The sequence below is a fragment of the Eschrichtius robustus genome, chromosome 3 (assembly GCF_028021215.1).
Source record: "Eschrichtius robustus isolate mEscRob2 chromosome 3, mEscRob2.pri, whole genome shotgun sequence".
In the NCBI taxonomy this organism is placed as follows: Eukaryota; Metazoa; Chordata; class Mammalia; order Artiodactyla; family Eschrichtiidae; genus Eschrichtius; species Eschrichtius robustus.
In genome coordinates, this window is record NC_090826.1 from 170,751,503 (window position 1) to 170,765,601 (window position 14,099).

At 40.4% G+C, this 14,099-nt stretch overlaps 1 protein-coding gene across 1 annotated transcript in view; it reads left to right on the forward strand.

The window, feature by feature from the left end:
• The window catches only part of RAB3GAP2 (RAB3 GTPase activating non-catalytic protein subunit 2), an 88,213-nt gene that overhangs the window by 69,733 nt on the left and 4,381 nt on the right, over nt 1–14,099 (forward strand). The window contains exons 23-31 of the mRNA XM_068541801.1: nt 466–626; nt 1,714–1,942; nt 4,030–4,203; nt 4,304–4,410; nt 6,772–6,838; nt 9,238–9,308; nt 11,789–11,824; nt 13,485–13,559; nt 13,850–14,068. Of these exons, the coding sequence (XP_068397902.1) occupies nt 466–626; nt 1,714–1,942; nt 4,030–4,203; nt 4,304–4,410; nt 6,772–6,838; nt 9,238–9,308; nt 11,789–11,824; nt 13,485–13,559; nt 13,850–14,068 (1,139 nt within the window). The remainder of the gene's footprint in view (nt 1–465; nt 627–1,713; nt 1,943–4,029; nt 4,204–4,303; nt 4,411–6,771; nt 6,839–9,237; nt 9,309–11,788; nt 11,825–13,484; nt 13,560–13,849; nt 14,069–14,099) is intronic.

Here is a 14,099-nt window from a genome sequence, read left to right on the forward strand (position 1 = left end):
GTGTAGTCATAGAAAGCTCTTAATGCACTCAAAGCGCGCTTTATGAAAATTATATTTTGCATCATCATCAAAAATGATGTGAACAGTGCGTTTTCTCATCTCAGTGAGGTGAGTCAAATGGTCTTTTGTGGAGGTAGTATTTCTCTTATTATTTGGCATGATGAGAACAGTAGTCTGTTATATTAAACATTCAAGAGTAGTTTTCAGCAATGGCGAAAATATTCCAAACGGAGCTTTACAGTTGATTCAGAAGCAGGATGCCTAACAGCATAAATAAATGGACTGTAAGTGTTCTGAATAAAATAAATTGTAGATTTATTTTCCAATTCATTGAGAAATATATAGATGCATCAGTGGGGAGTTCAGTTTTAACGTTATGTTTAGTGTCAAAGTTTGGACCAATTAAAAAAAAAAGATCTCCCAGCTAAGCGTTTCTTCTTTTCAACTCTCCGCTTTTGCCTGCAGTGGCCGGCGAGGAGGCCTGGGATTCGCAGTCAGTGTCCCCTTGGTGGCAGCAGATGCGCACGGCCTGTATTCAGTCTGAGAACAACGGGGCTGCTCTGCTTTCCGCGCACGTCGGGCACGCTGTCGCCGCCCAGCTGTCCAACAACTTGACCGAGAAGAAAGTGAGTGGGCAGAGGGCGGCTCTGTAGGTGGGGGGCACCTCTCCAGCCGGCTCCCGGGCCACTTTCCCCTTCTGGGCTCCATCGTCTTCAGTGTTGTGGAACATCGAGGATTTGTAATGTGTGTCCAGCAGGATCTTATCTGTCTCTCTGGGGGGTGAAGGGTGCTGCCCTTAATTTGTCTATTCCGATGACACGCGTACTTGAACTTAGTCTCCACGTGGCGTAAGGGGAAAAGCACTGGATTCGGAGGGCAGGGAGCTGGTCTCCGCCATCAGCTGGTGATCTGTGGTGAGTGCCTTTAAAAGGTGGGTCCTGGTTCAGTTTTCTCATCCAAAAGGATCAGAGTTAGACGGCATCATTTCTCAGATTTATTTCGCCTCTGAAGTCCTACAATTGTATTTGTACCTCCCTTTTATGAACAAAGGTGGTTTTGACATAGAGTGTTGAATGACTCAAATGGAAGTTTCCTGTTGACCTTCTGCTTTGTGGCTTTTCCCCATCTCTTGAAAACTGAAATGTATTTAAGAAAAGAAAAAGACTTAACATCCCTTGTATCTCATGGTAAATCAAATAATTTTTTCTAGGGGGATGTTGCATTAAATTAGATGAGATACTTAAATAGGTCTGTAGAGATTCACTCAACATTGTCAGTCTCAGTAGTTTAGGGGCTAAATTTAATATGACTGGCTTAAGATGTTTATAATAACGGAGAGAGAGAAACTTAAGACACATTTTTTAGGTTAGCGAGTACATCCTGAGGAACTGTCAGTATCCTGGTACTGACAGAAAAAGCTGTGGCTCTTGCAGGGATGGCCCTGAAACCTTTGCAGTGCATGTTAGCTGAATCGGGGGCCTCACTGCTGTTCTCTTCATAAGTGCCCCGGCTCCATCATCGTTGCCCCCGAATCTCCAGTCTACTCCTGACCCTCATGTTCCATCCAGCCGAGTAGTAATAGTTGTGAAACAGCATCTGTGTGTTGCTTTGTGACGTGTCCTGACTACGCATCAGCTTTCAAGTTAAAAGCTCATTCAAGTTAACGTAGATCCAGAATCTTGGCCAGAGTATCACCTGTGCGTTTTCTGTTAGTTTTCCCAAACAGTTTCGGGTACTGATTCGGAGGCCCTCACTGATTCCTGGGAGGCCCTTTCCCTTGACACTGAGTACTGGAAACTTCTGCTGAAACAGCTGGAGGACTGTCTCCTACTTCAGACTCTGCTTCACAGCAAAGTGAATGGCCCAGCCTCCAAAGCATCGTCACTGCAGGCTGAGCCGCTCCCGAAGCTTTCTGTTAAAAAGCTGTTAGAAGGAGGAAAAGGTAACCTGAAGCTTATTTGAGCATCTGCATCCATATACATTTTTTTTTATGGTATGGGCTTTTTTGGGGTTTGCTTTTTATCGAAATGACTGAAAGAATAAGGAAAGAGAACTACACTCAGATTTTAAAAATAGATAACCCACCACATACTTCTTCTCAGTTAATCTCCTCCAAGTCTGATCCTGTCAATTCCTTGCTCAGGAACCACCAGCTACTTCCCCTCGCCTTAGAACATAGGCTACGGTTCTGAAAGAGTGGTCACGGTCCTCTCTTTTTCCAACTTCATATCTGTGTGAGGCCAGATCTTCCTCATGCACCTCAGCCAAAACATCAGATCCCAGTGGATAGAATGTCAAAGCTGATTGGGCAGTCCACATCCAAGCTAGACGTCAAAGAGATTTGCGAAAGTGTAGTGCCACTCTTCTCACTAAATATCTTGTTTTGCTTTGGCAAATACAATTATTTTCATAAAATACTAGCATGTAACAGGTTTATTATTTTTATTTTAAAATGAATTAATAAAATTTTTTAAACATTTTCTCAGTTTTAATTTCTGATACCATAATTATCAATAGATATAACCCATAAGCTTAAAGTTCTTTGGGCTTGTCAAAAATTTTTACTGGTTTCAGGGACTGAGATTGGGACTGAGAAGTTCAGAAGTTGCTGGACAAAGTGTAAACTCTTAAGCCTGCTTCCCACGCACCTTCAGCTTGGAATGCAGCTCATTTCCACCTCTTGCTTGCTTGTTGCTAGATTTTAATTCAAATGAAATATCTGTGATTCCCCATCTCTGGGTCTGAGAGGCCGAGCTGCTCCCCACTCATGGGTTCTAAATCTTACTCACCTTCCAAGGCCCGCCTCGAATGCTGCCTCCCTCCAAGGAACCTCTCATGATCCGCTAACTGCGGATTCTCTCTTCTTCCTCCTAACTTCCACAGAACTTTATGCCGCTTTTCCGATGCATCACTTTCTACTGTCCCGGAGTCACTGGGTTCCTTTGCTTGTATCTTGCAGGATCATGAGCATCTTAAATTTTGAATTTATCGTGGCGTACTCCCTCTCCTTACCAGCCGCTCTGTCAGGCATTTGATACTGGAGTGACTCTATGTCTGGGTTTAGAAATACTGGTATTTATAGTTTTTACTTAGTTAACTCGTTTTTTCATTCTTTACAAGGCTTGTGAACATTTTTCATTGTAAACTCACTACACTCCATGCTGCCACCTGTTGAAAATGTAGGAACACCATTTTAATATTAACCCGAGCAATAGCATCAGGGCCTTGATCCTGGAACGGGAAGTTTCAAATGATTTAGAAGCCAAACATGAGAAATCAGATCACCTGGCATACGGCTCTCATTTATTGATATTTCCACTGATAATTATGATTTTACATTCTTTTTGTCAAAAGGTTTATATATGAATCAAAATAGGAAGAAAGACTGAGAGGAAACATTTTGGTTTATTACAGAAGAGTCTATTTGTTTTAGGTTATGGGACTTTTCATCTTGAATGTTTCTTATAATTTATAACTTTCTGAACTATATTGATGACGGAAATATGGTATCACATCATGTTGTTACTTAACTGTGGCTAAATTTTGCCCCCAATATTCCATATAGGCAAGTTAGTTGACTATTAACAGTAGCGTTTTGCCCTAAGAAACCTAGACACAAGTATCATGCTAATCATTAGTCTGTTTTCACTTGTATTTAAATGAAAGCATTTTAAACATGCATTCATGTCTCCATCTATGTCCGATAAAGTGCATTTTGAATTTGTGGACGTTGAACGTATGTGGTTTATACCTTCTGTGGTTTACAGACTTATATATGCATCTGCATTAATGTTTAGCTAATCTTTTACAAGAGTATAAAGATGCCCTTAGAGATCCAGTATCCCACTTGCCCTCATACAGTGAGTGGTAGGTGGCGACACCTACAAATCTCATAGCTTTGGGGTCACTTTCAGGCTTAAAACAACGTGGCACTTAGATCTTCATGGAGACATTCAGATCCTGTGCTGTACGGGCTCCTTTTGGCAAATGCTGCCAATTTTCATTTCCTTTCATGTCTCCAAACTTCAGGTGGCATTGCAGACAGTGTAGCCAAGTGGATATTTAAACAGGATGTCAGCCCTGAAGTATTAAAACTGGCTAATAAAGAAAGAGATGCAGAAAACTCAGATGAACCCAAAGAAGGTATTAACAGAGGTTCATCTGAGGTGTCAGAGGTGGAGAAGGACTTGGGAGCCATCCCAGGTAAGACGTAAACGTGGGGAAACATGAAATCTGGCCTAGAGAAGGAGGGCGGAGCTTTCCTTCAGGCAGGAGTAATACGTCGCTCTCATCTGACTTTCAGACCTGCTGCACTTGGCCTACAAGCAGTTTCCTTGCAGCCTCGAGCTGGACGTGCTGCACGCGCATTGCTGCTGGGAGTACGTTGTTCAGTGGAATAAAGACCCGGAGGTACGGCTCTCGTCACCGCTTCAGCGTTGGTTCTGTTTTGTGCTCCTGCTGTGCGTACGGGGGACTGTTTCCTTCCGTCACTTATACACACTGGCTTTTTCCCCTTTGCAATGTCTCCACACCAGGAGCTGTGCCAGGCCTTTTTTCATACATTCTCTCTCAGAATCCTCACCGTAAACCTATGAAGTGTGGGTGTCATCATTATCCCCACTCTAGAGAAGAGAACACTGGCTCGGAGAAGTCAGGTTCCTTGCCTGAGTCGGGCCAGGTTTCAAGCCTAAGTTTCTCTAACGCCAGTGTGTTTTGCCCTACTCCTGGTTAAATTGTGATGAGTGTATTTTTTTATTTCCTTTGGAATTTCTGTGTGAGATAGCATCTACCTATAGACAGTTCTTCGTATTGTAGTCCTCATGATAAAAGCCAGAGTGAAGATTCTGATGCCAACCTGACTCTCTGCTGGGGCATCACTCTCTGCCCCTTCCAGCAGCCGCCCTTGCTCCCAGGCATTCTCAGTCTGGAAGCGGCGCGGGGAGAGGCCCGAGGCCTGGAGGCTGGAGGCCTGGACTTGATGACTCCAGACAGGTGTCTGGGTTTGGCCCAGTCACTGAATCTCTGAAGCTGGTTTTTCTCCTCGCACCCTTTTTTAATGATGGTGCCAATCCTTCAGGGTTGACACCAGGATAAAGTAAGACGTGAAAACATACGACATGTATTTTCTCTTTGCTGTACAGTCGTTCACATAGGCTTCCTTAGTCAGTACTCTGGTAAATTAACCTTCTCAAATCAAAATTCTTTCCTTTATTGTCCTTATATCAGGTTGTACTTTTGAAGAAAAATCTCATTGATGAACTAATTCACACTAATACATTAACGATAACAATAGTTTTCCTTCCTCTAAGAAAAATGTTGTCTTGAACATGTAATCACTTTCATATTAAAGGAAGACATTTTAAAAGTAAGTGCTTCAAACAAAGTAATCGTCTTTGATCAATTAAACTTTGACCAAAAGATGATTTTTAGGGTAGGGGGCCTCTTGATATGCCTCGCATCGCCGTCTTCAGTTGACTGCCCTGCAGCCTGAATGGTGAACGTATTTAGGCTCCTACTAAACAGGACATGAGAAAAGAACGTTAGGACCAGAACAGAGACATAGTAATTTCTAAAATCTGAATGAATTAATTCCAGATTCAGGTCTAACAAAGTGATATTTAACCAAAAAACCTCCGTTTTACAGCATTCATTTCTAAACGAGAGGCAGTTTGCGTAGTAGACCCAGATGGAGCAGAGTTGAGCCCCATCACTACTGGCTGTGTGACCTTTGGGAACGTTTCTGAGCCCTTTGTTCTCAGTTTTCTCCTTAAGTAGATGAGGACCATAACAGTAGTATCTCAAAGGGTTGTAGCAACTTACAAAGAAAATGCACGCATAGTGCCTGATGTTTTGATTAGCATATCGTTATCGATTATTATAATTGTTTACATTTAAAATAAGTGGTCAGTTTAAAATGTTTGTTTAGTGGTCATTTTTCTTGTTCTTTTCCTGTTAAATATTTATCTCCTTGTCCCATTCAACAGCCCCTATCCCAATTCCACCATTTTACACACACAGCTTTATTAGGCTCAAAACAGTCGAAATTACTTTTGGGGAACTTCTGACACACATTAGCAAAGGTGATGTGTTTAATATTGTACAGGCCACAAATTTATTTAGCAAACATTCAGATAATTTCATCAGTTTTACATACCATATTTGCGTTTTCATATGTAAACTACCTTGATTAAAAATAGTTGAATTTCCAACATCCCCTCTGCTATTTCCTATTTCCCTTCACTGCTTTAATGTTTTCTCTTTGGCACTTATTACTAACATCCTATGTGATTTCCTTATCATATTTATTATCTAGCGCCCTCACTAGAGCATAACCTCAGGGAGGGCAAGGATTTGGGTCTGTTCTGTTCATGACGGTATCTCTGGTGCCTCCAGCAGACGGGTGCATAGTAGTTGCTCAATAAACATTTGTTGAAGAAGAATGAATGAATGATATTTGTAAAGAAAGTAAACCTACTGTTTTCATATCTGTGTGAAATTCAAGTATTTATTGGAGAGAATACTGCTATGATGTACAAACCACAGTAAATTTTGAATCCAGATGTCCTAGGAATCAATCATTATATAGATGATGTAAATTTAAGAGCGACCATTATCTTATGCAAAATTACTTCTTCCCTAATAATTCTGTGTTCTTAGTATAACATTCTTGGGTAACTTTATGTGGAAATTTATGTAAGAAGTCTCCGTTTGTATTTGAAACACCTATTAAATAATATCTTTTTTCTCTCTTTTTTGCTCCCTCTATGTAAGGAAGCACTTTTTTTTGTTCGGTCAATAGCACACTTGGAGCACATTCTTAATGCACATGTTCAGAATGGTAAGTAAACAGGTGTTAAAAACGTAACTGTTTCATTCCAAAGAGCCAAGTCTCTTAAATTCACATCCTGTTAAAATTTTCTTTGACAGCCCTGCCACCTAACACATTACTGTGTATTACTATATGCAAAGTACTGGCTGTTTTAACTGCTTGAAAAAATGCTGTCCCCAAAGGGGGAGGGGGCTGGCACTAATTATCACCTTCTCTCCCCACCAATCAGTTTCCCACACTGATGACTATTCCTGGGTGTAAGTAAGGAGAATATTATGCATGAATTATTGATTCCCTCTGTAGTTCACAGGTAGATAAGGAAAGAAGAATGGGCTGCTCAGGACTGTAATTCCTGATGAAAAAGTTAGATAGCCAAAGCCTAATGATACTGTACCCTACAAACTACTTTGTGCTGCTTCTTCCTCTTCTTTTTTTTTATTTTTTTGTATTTATCAGTAACCTAAGTTTATTTCATTTGTTTACAAAATGAATCGTCTGTGTCAGTATCTGCATCAATTAAAAAAAATGTTTTTATTGAAGTATAGTTGATTTACAATGTTGTATTAGTTTCTGGTGTACGGCAGAGTGATTCAGTTACACACATATATGTTCTTTTTCATATTTTTTTCCCTTATGGTTTATTATAGGATATTGAATATAGTTCCCTGTGCTATACAGTAGGACCATGTTGTTTATCTATTTTATATATAGTATAGATTGTATCTGCTAATCCCAAATTCCTAATTTATCCCTTCCACCTTGTGCTTCTTTTGATAAACATGAGTTTTCTCCGTTGGCTGCTGTACCACGGGGACTGCTGATGTCTCCTTGAAAAAAATGTTACAAAGTATTGTAGAAAAATTGTCACCAGATTGCTGGTTCCATTTAAGAGATAGATGAGTTTCCCTATAAGAATTAATCAAGGAGCTCAGTACTAGGCTAGTCAGGTACTAAGATAGGCAGTTAATAAAATAGTTAGTGGTGAGACTAGGTTTGGGTCCAGGTAAGGGGAGGTATCACCTTTATGTCTCTGTGATACATTCTAGAGAAGCTGCTTATTTCCTCTCCTGTAACGCCTTCTTGCAGGTGGTATGAGGTCAAACTGCAGAAATTCTAAAATGTCTCATTTTACATGATAAGAACTTAAAATTTATTTTATATACTCATCTCTTAGCTCTTACTTTCTTCCAAAGGGGAAAAAAAAACGATTTAAAGTGACTCATTTGGAAAATATTGTCTCTAGAATATCCTGTCCTTACTGAAAAAATTAAGTTACCTACTGACTTCAGGCTAGTATTTCTTCAGGTTAGAACTTTACCCAGTTTGTCAGGGGAGGGATAAATTAGGAGTTCGGGATTAACATATACACACTACTACATATAAAAGAGATGACCAACAAGGACCTACTATGTAGCACAGGGAACTATACTCAATATTTTGTAACAACCTATAAGGAAAAAGAATCTGAAAAGGAATATATACGTCTGAATCACTCTGCCGTACACCTGAAACTAACACAACATTGTAAATCAACTATACTTCAATTAAAAAAAAAAAAAAAACTTTACCCAATTTGCGCATTGAGTAAGCTTCCTGGCTTCCTCTGCAGGGCCTCACTCCTAGATACAGAAGCAGCTGTGTGGGTAATAATACAGCATGTGAAATGTCATGTTTACACTGCCTGTCACCTGTTACAGAAGTTTAGTATCACTGCCACAGTTTATTGTATATGGACATGTAAAGCCCAGATTTTTTGTTTGGTTGGGTTTTTTAAAAAGAGTTTTGTTGTATTTTGTTTTGCTTTTTAATACTTTTTTTGTATATTGCTTTATTTAGTGGTCACATATTAGAAAACTCCATTGGGGTTTCCAGTGTTTGGCTGTTAGGCATAAAGCTGTCCTTGACTCTCTTCTACATATTTTTGTGATTGTTTCTGCAGTGGAATTGCTGGGTCACACGGTAGACATACTTAGCTTAGGTAGATACTGCCAAGTAGGTTTCCAGGTGGTTTTACCAATTTATTATCCCACCAGCAGTGTATGAGCATTCTCATTGTTTCCACATCCTCGGCAACACTTGGTGTTGTCGTATAAAAAAAATTTTAGCCTTTCTGTTGGTTGTGTAACGCTATCTCTGTGTAGTTTTAATCTCTATTTCTCTTATGACTAATGACATAGTCTTTTCTTACGCTTACTGGCCATTTGGATATCCTCTCACGCGGCCCAGTTCTGATTTTTATTAAAGATAAAGGTTTTTATTAACTTTATTATGTAAGATATAAGAAATAATACCTAAATAAATAGCCCAGATAGTTTTATAAGCTTAAGGAAGACAGCAATTTGTTATATATGATGAAAGAGAAAATATAGAAGCATTCTGGTCACTGCTTTACTTTACTTGTTGTTCAGGCATTGCACTGATGATGTGGAACACATTTTTAGTTAAAAGGTTTTCTGCTGCTACGTACTTGATGGATAAGGTAAGGTAATTGTAAATTTCCTGTACTGACTTCTTGTTTATTTGGCTCCCTTAATAATTGACTGATATAAGAAAGATTATTTACATTAGGCCTTGTTAGACTGTTTTTTATTTGACATTACATTTTATTTGTGCTCAGCTGTGCTGGCATTTTGATGATGGTGACTTGAAGAGCCCAAATCCTTGAAAGAGAGTAGTGTCCTGTAAAAGCCTCTTAACCCAAGTGATTAGGACCCATGGTCGATTCAAGCAAGGATTTGCACTTTATTTTAAATTAAAACATATAAATGCACAATTCCTTGCCAATCTCTGGATGTAGGGCCAAGATATTTTCTCTAAATAGGGTCGATTGCAGTTTTTCTTAGGTTTTCCTACATTAACCTCACCCATAAAGCATTGCCTGTGATTTCTAGATCCTGTTTCTTTAAAGCTATAATGCAATCTGAGTGCAAAATCTTTAGATTTTTATAATTTATCCCCTAGTTTTGTAGCTGTTTCCTCTGTATCTAATCCAGTAGACCTAGGAGTTAGCTACTCGCCTCCATAAATCTTTTTAAAGGTGTCAACACGGTATTCACATAAAGAACTCCCTTTTTTCCTCGTTCATATTTCATCAGTTACTTAATTACAGTATGTACAACCAGCATAAGTAGATTTGGGAACAAACCTAACAGGTAAGCCTATAACTCAACCGGTGGGAGAAGCTGCTGGTGTACTGGAGGGTAGCCTTTGGGCCTCAAGCAGTGTGGCCAGCGCCCTTGTCAGTGTGCTTTACAGGCCAGGTGAGAATGTAGGTTACTCTGGCGGCAGTTAAGTGGATGTCAGAACTACCACTATGATGACAACATGTTCTTTGAAATGTACAATGACAGACATTCCTAAACCAAAAACTGCACTGCAGCTCAGACCCCCTATAGGCCATGGCTCTTCTAGAAAGTGCTTTGACATCATTGGTAACCTTTTTTTGTAGTTAAATCTAAGTTCTTTCCTGTGCGCTCATCTTTCTTGCCCACTTACCTGCTGCTTTCTTGAAACGCATTCCTTCTGGCCTTTATGATATTGTTCTATTTCACCTCTGACCACCGTCTTGAGAGACTAATAATACAAAGCCTTTTCTATGTTTGTGTTACCGTGTACAGATGTTCAACATTCTATACCCACTGTCCCATCTGACCCTCAAAACTCAGGTTGGGGTTTAAGCAGTCCTGAACCAGGAAGCAGAGAGTTTAGGGTCATTCATTCAACAAATATTTATTACGAGTATCTCTTACGTGCCAAGGACTGTGCTAGGTTCTGTGGTTGCAGAGATAAAAGTCACAGCCCCTGTCCTCAAAGAACCCACAATCAGAAAGATGCTAAACAGACAGTAGGGTGCTCTTGGGACTCAGAAGAGGAAGTAAATGACAAGGGAAGGCTTCTGGGCTGAATTTTGGAAGATGAGTATATATGAATCAGTAAAAAGTGGGTGAGGAGAAAATGTTTCCAGCAACAAGTCCTGGAGATGGGAGACAGCATGTTGGATTCAGAGAGCTGCAAGTAGCTGTGATTGGTTGAAGTACAGGCTATAGACAGGAGCAGGAAGCCAACCGTGGAGAACTTCCTGTGTGGGCTATGGATCTGGGGTTTTCTAACATGTGTAAACTACTTAGCATAGTGCCTGGCACCTCTGGTGAGGGCGCAGTAAATGGTAGCTGTTATTTTGTCCTGAAGACACTGGGGCAGTTTTAAGCAGAGGAATGATATGTTCAGATTTGCATCTTTAAAAAACGATTCTGGCAACAGAGTGAAGTATGTTGAAATTGGGGTTGAAGGCCATTGCAGTAATCGCAGTGAGAGGTAATGAGGCGAAGAGTCTTTTGTCCTTTTCATTTTCACTGTTTCCTGTGAATTGTCTTATCAAGTAATGTTCCTGAAGGGCAGAACCTTTATCTCCCACTTACTACCCTGTATAAAGTATACAGTTGAATCTTACTAATTACTTACTGAATAAGGACACCAGCTGATTTTCTGAGCCAGGAATATAACTTCTGTCTGCTTTAGATCGTTTTTCCTTCTTTCTGACCATTTAAAGTTTTGTATCGTGTATGTTCATCAGCTAGCAGAATTCTTAGCTGCTCCTTATTCGTAGCCTTGAGTTTGGTTCTAGGTTTTAAGGTAGTACAGTAATTTGATTTTGCAAAGTGGGAACCAGATTTTTGGAGTTTTTCTTATTTAATAGTTCAAAAATAAGTATTTTTGAAAAGGATTGTTTGTAAGCCCAGTGTATTTTTCGTAATATATTTTTAAGTTCCACCACAAAATTAGTTGCTTTGTGTTATAAATGAGTAGAACCAATGTTTAATTGATGAAATTAGTACTGCCTTTATTTATAGCTGCATTTACATTTTAAAAATTTGGTTACTTTTTACTTCCTGTACCATAGTAATGCCTTTTGATTTAAATTATTAATTAAATACAGCATCTTGTGTCCTCTTGTCTCAGGTTGGAAAAGCACCAAAGGATAGGTTATGCCGAAGGGTAAGTGAATCTCCCTTAACTAGATGTATAGTTGTTAATTTTGCACTTTATATAGTACCTTATTAACTGTAGGGTTGAACTTTGCCTTTAACCATTTTGATGACGTATCGGGAGATAAGAAAAATGGAAAGAGAATAGTATATTAATAAGGAAACTGGTCATGAACTATGGCCAATTATAATTTACCTTTCCAGATTATCAGACAGTATGTTGAAGCTAAGTTTGCCAAGACGTCTTCAACTTTGGACTGTGGACAGGAGGCTGACATGCGGCCACGGCTGCGTGGTTTTGCTGTCCTTCAGATTAGAAGTTTATAGTGGACGTGGATTCATACGAGTAGTGAGTTTGCCGCCCTTCAGATTAGAAGTTTATAGTGGAAGTGGATTCATGCGAGTAGTGAGTTTGCCGTCCTTCACATTAGAAGTTTATAGTGGAAGTGGATTCATACGAGTAGTGAGTTTGATCTACCTTCATCTAATAGCTGCTGTACAAATAGTCTTAAATAATGTTCCAGTCCATGGATACTGGGGCTTGTATTTGAGGTCAGTGATTCACAGTGCTAGCGTTTGCTCAAAACTTTGAAATGTTCTTATTACAAATATCTTAAATACTTGGACACAGGAATCCAGCCATTATAGGCCCTTAGTCCTGAAAAATCTCCACTGTTGAAGAATTCGTGTGTATGCTCTTGAGAGTGGCTGTATGACTACCGTTCATATGTGTGTACACACACACACGCGTGCCGTATTCCTTAAGGATGACTTACTCAGGGATGTAAGCTATTTGTTGGCTCTTGGTTTAAAAAAGACTGCATGTGAGCACAGCGGCCCCTTGAACAGGCCCCTTCAGGAAGGATCCGTTGCCCACAGCATCAGTCTGGTGTTTAGTTCACTGGCTTGGGGATCCTAGTTTTGTTCAGAGGGTTCAGTTCAGTCCCTAAAAGATGCTCTGGGGGCTTCCCTGGTGGCGCAGTGGTTGAGAATCCACCTGCTAATGCAGGGGACACGGGTTCGAGCCCTGGTCTGGGAAGATCCCACATGCCGCGGAGCAACTAGGCCCGTGAGCCACAACTACTGAGCCTGCACGTCTGGAGCCTGTGCTCCGCAACGGGAGAGGCCGCGATAGTGAAAGGCCTGCGCTCCGCGATGAAGAGTGGCCCCCGCTCGCTGCACCTAGAGAAAGCCCTCGCACAGAAACAAAGACCCAACACAGCCAAAAATAAAAATAAATTTAAAAAAAAAAAAAAAGATGCTCTGGAACCAGACCAAGCTGTTTTCTTGGAACTTTTAAGATTCACACATGAGAGGAATCTTACCACACACCGTGATGGTTTGGCTGGCAAATGCCTCAGCGAGCCGGATGTGAGCGGGAGTGCCACCCCGCAATCTGTGGTTAACTGATGACACTGCGTCTTTCCAATACAGAAAGACACTCATTTTTTAAAAGTTGAGGGTAGAACCATATTTTTTAAAGCCTAATTTTAAAATTAGTTGAATCTAAAGAAAGGATTTAAAATGTGCTAGTGCCTTGACTTTAAATTCTTACCTAGACAAGAATTCAGTGTAGAAAGTCGAATAGGTGCGTTGTGTTCTGTTTATTTTTCTGATTAAAAACTAGCAGTTTTGCTGCTGGAGCTAATTATGTCCCTTCTTAAAAACAGGATGTGGGGATGAGCGACACAGCAATGACATCTTTCCTTGGCTGTTGCTGGGATCTTCTTCAGACTTTAATGGAGGTAAAAGAGCTGTATTTTCATTCTGAACTGTCTCTAAAGTGTCAAATATTTTGAAAGTCATTGGACTTAAGAACTATAAAAAAGATTATTTTTCATTGATTCACTCCTAAGTTTTGACTTAAGCCTAAAAAATAGTGATGTTTCTTATTATAATTAGATTTTATGGTTTTGTTTTTTTTTTTTATTATAACTTGAGGGGTGGGGAGAAATACGGGTTTGCACTTTGCTGCTGGTAGTAAGCTCCTTAAGATGTTTGCAAACTGTTATTTCTCCCTTGTCAAAACTCCCAGGCAGACGTCAGCCGGGATGAGATGCAAGTGCCCGCCGTGGACGCGGAGGACGCCTGGCTGGCCGTGGAAGGGCCGGTCTCCATCGTGGAGCTGGCGCTGGAGCAGAGGCACATCCACTACCCGCTGGTGGAGCACCACTCCGCCCTGTGTGCCCTCCTGTACGCCATCATGAGGTTCTCCCTGAAGGCCGTCAAGCCACTCTCCCTCTTTGACAGCAAGGTAATCCTCGGAGAACTTCAGAGCCTCTCGG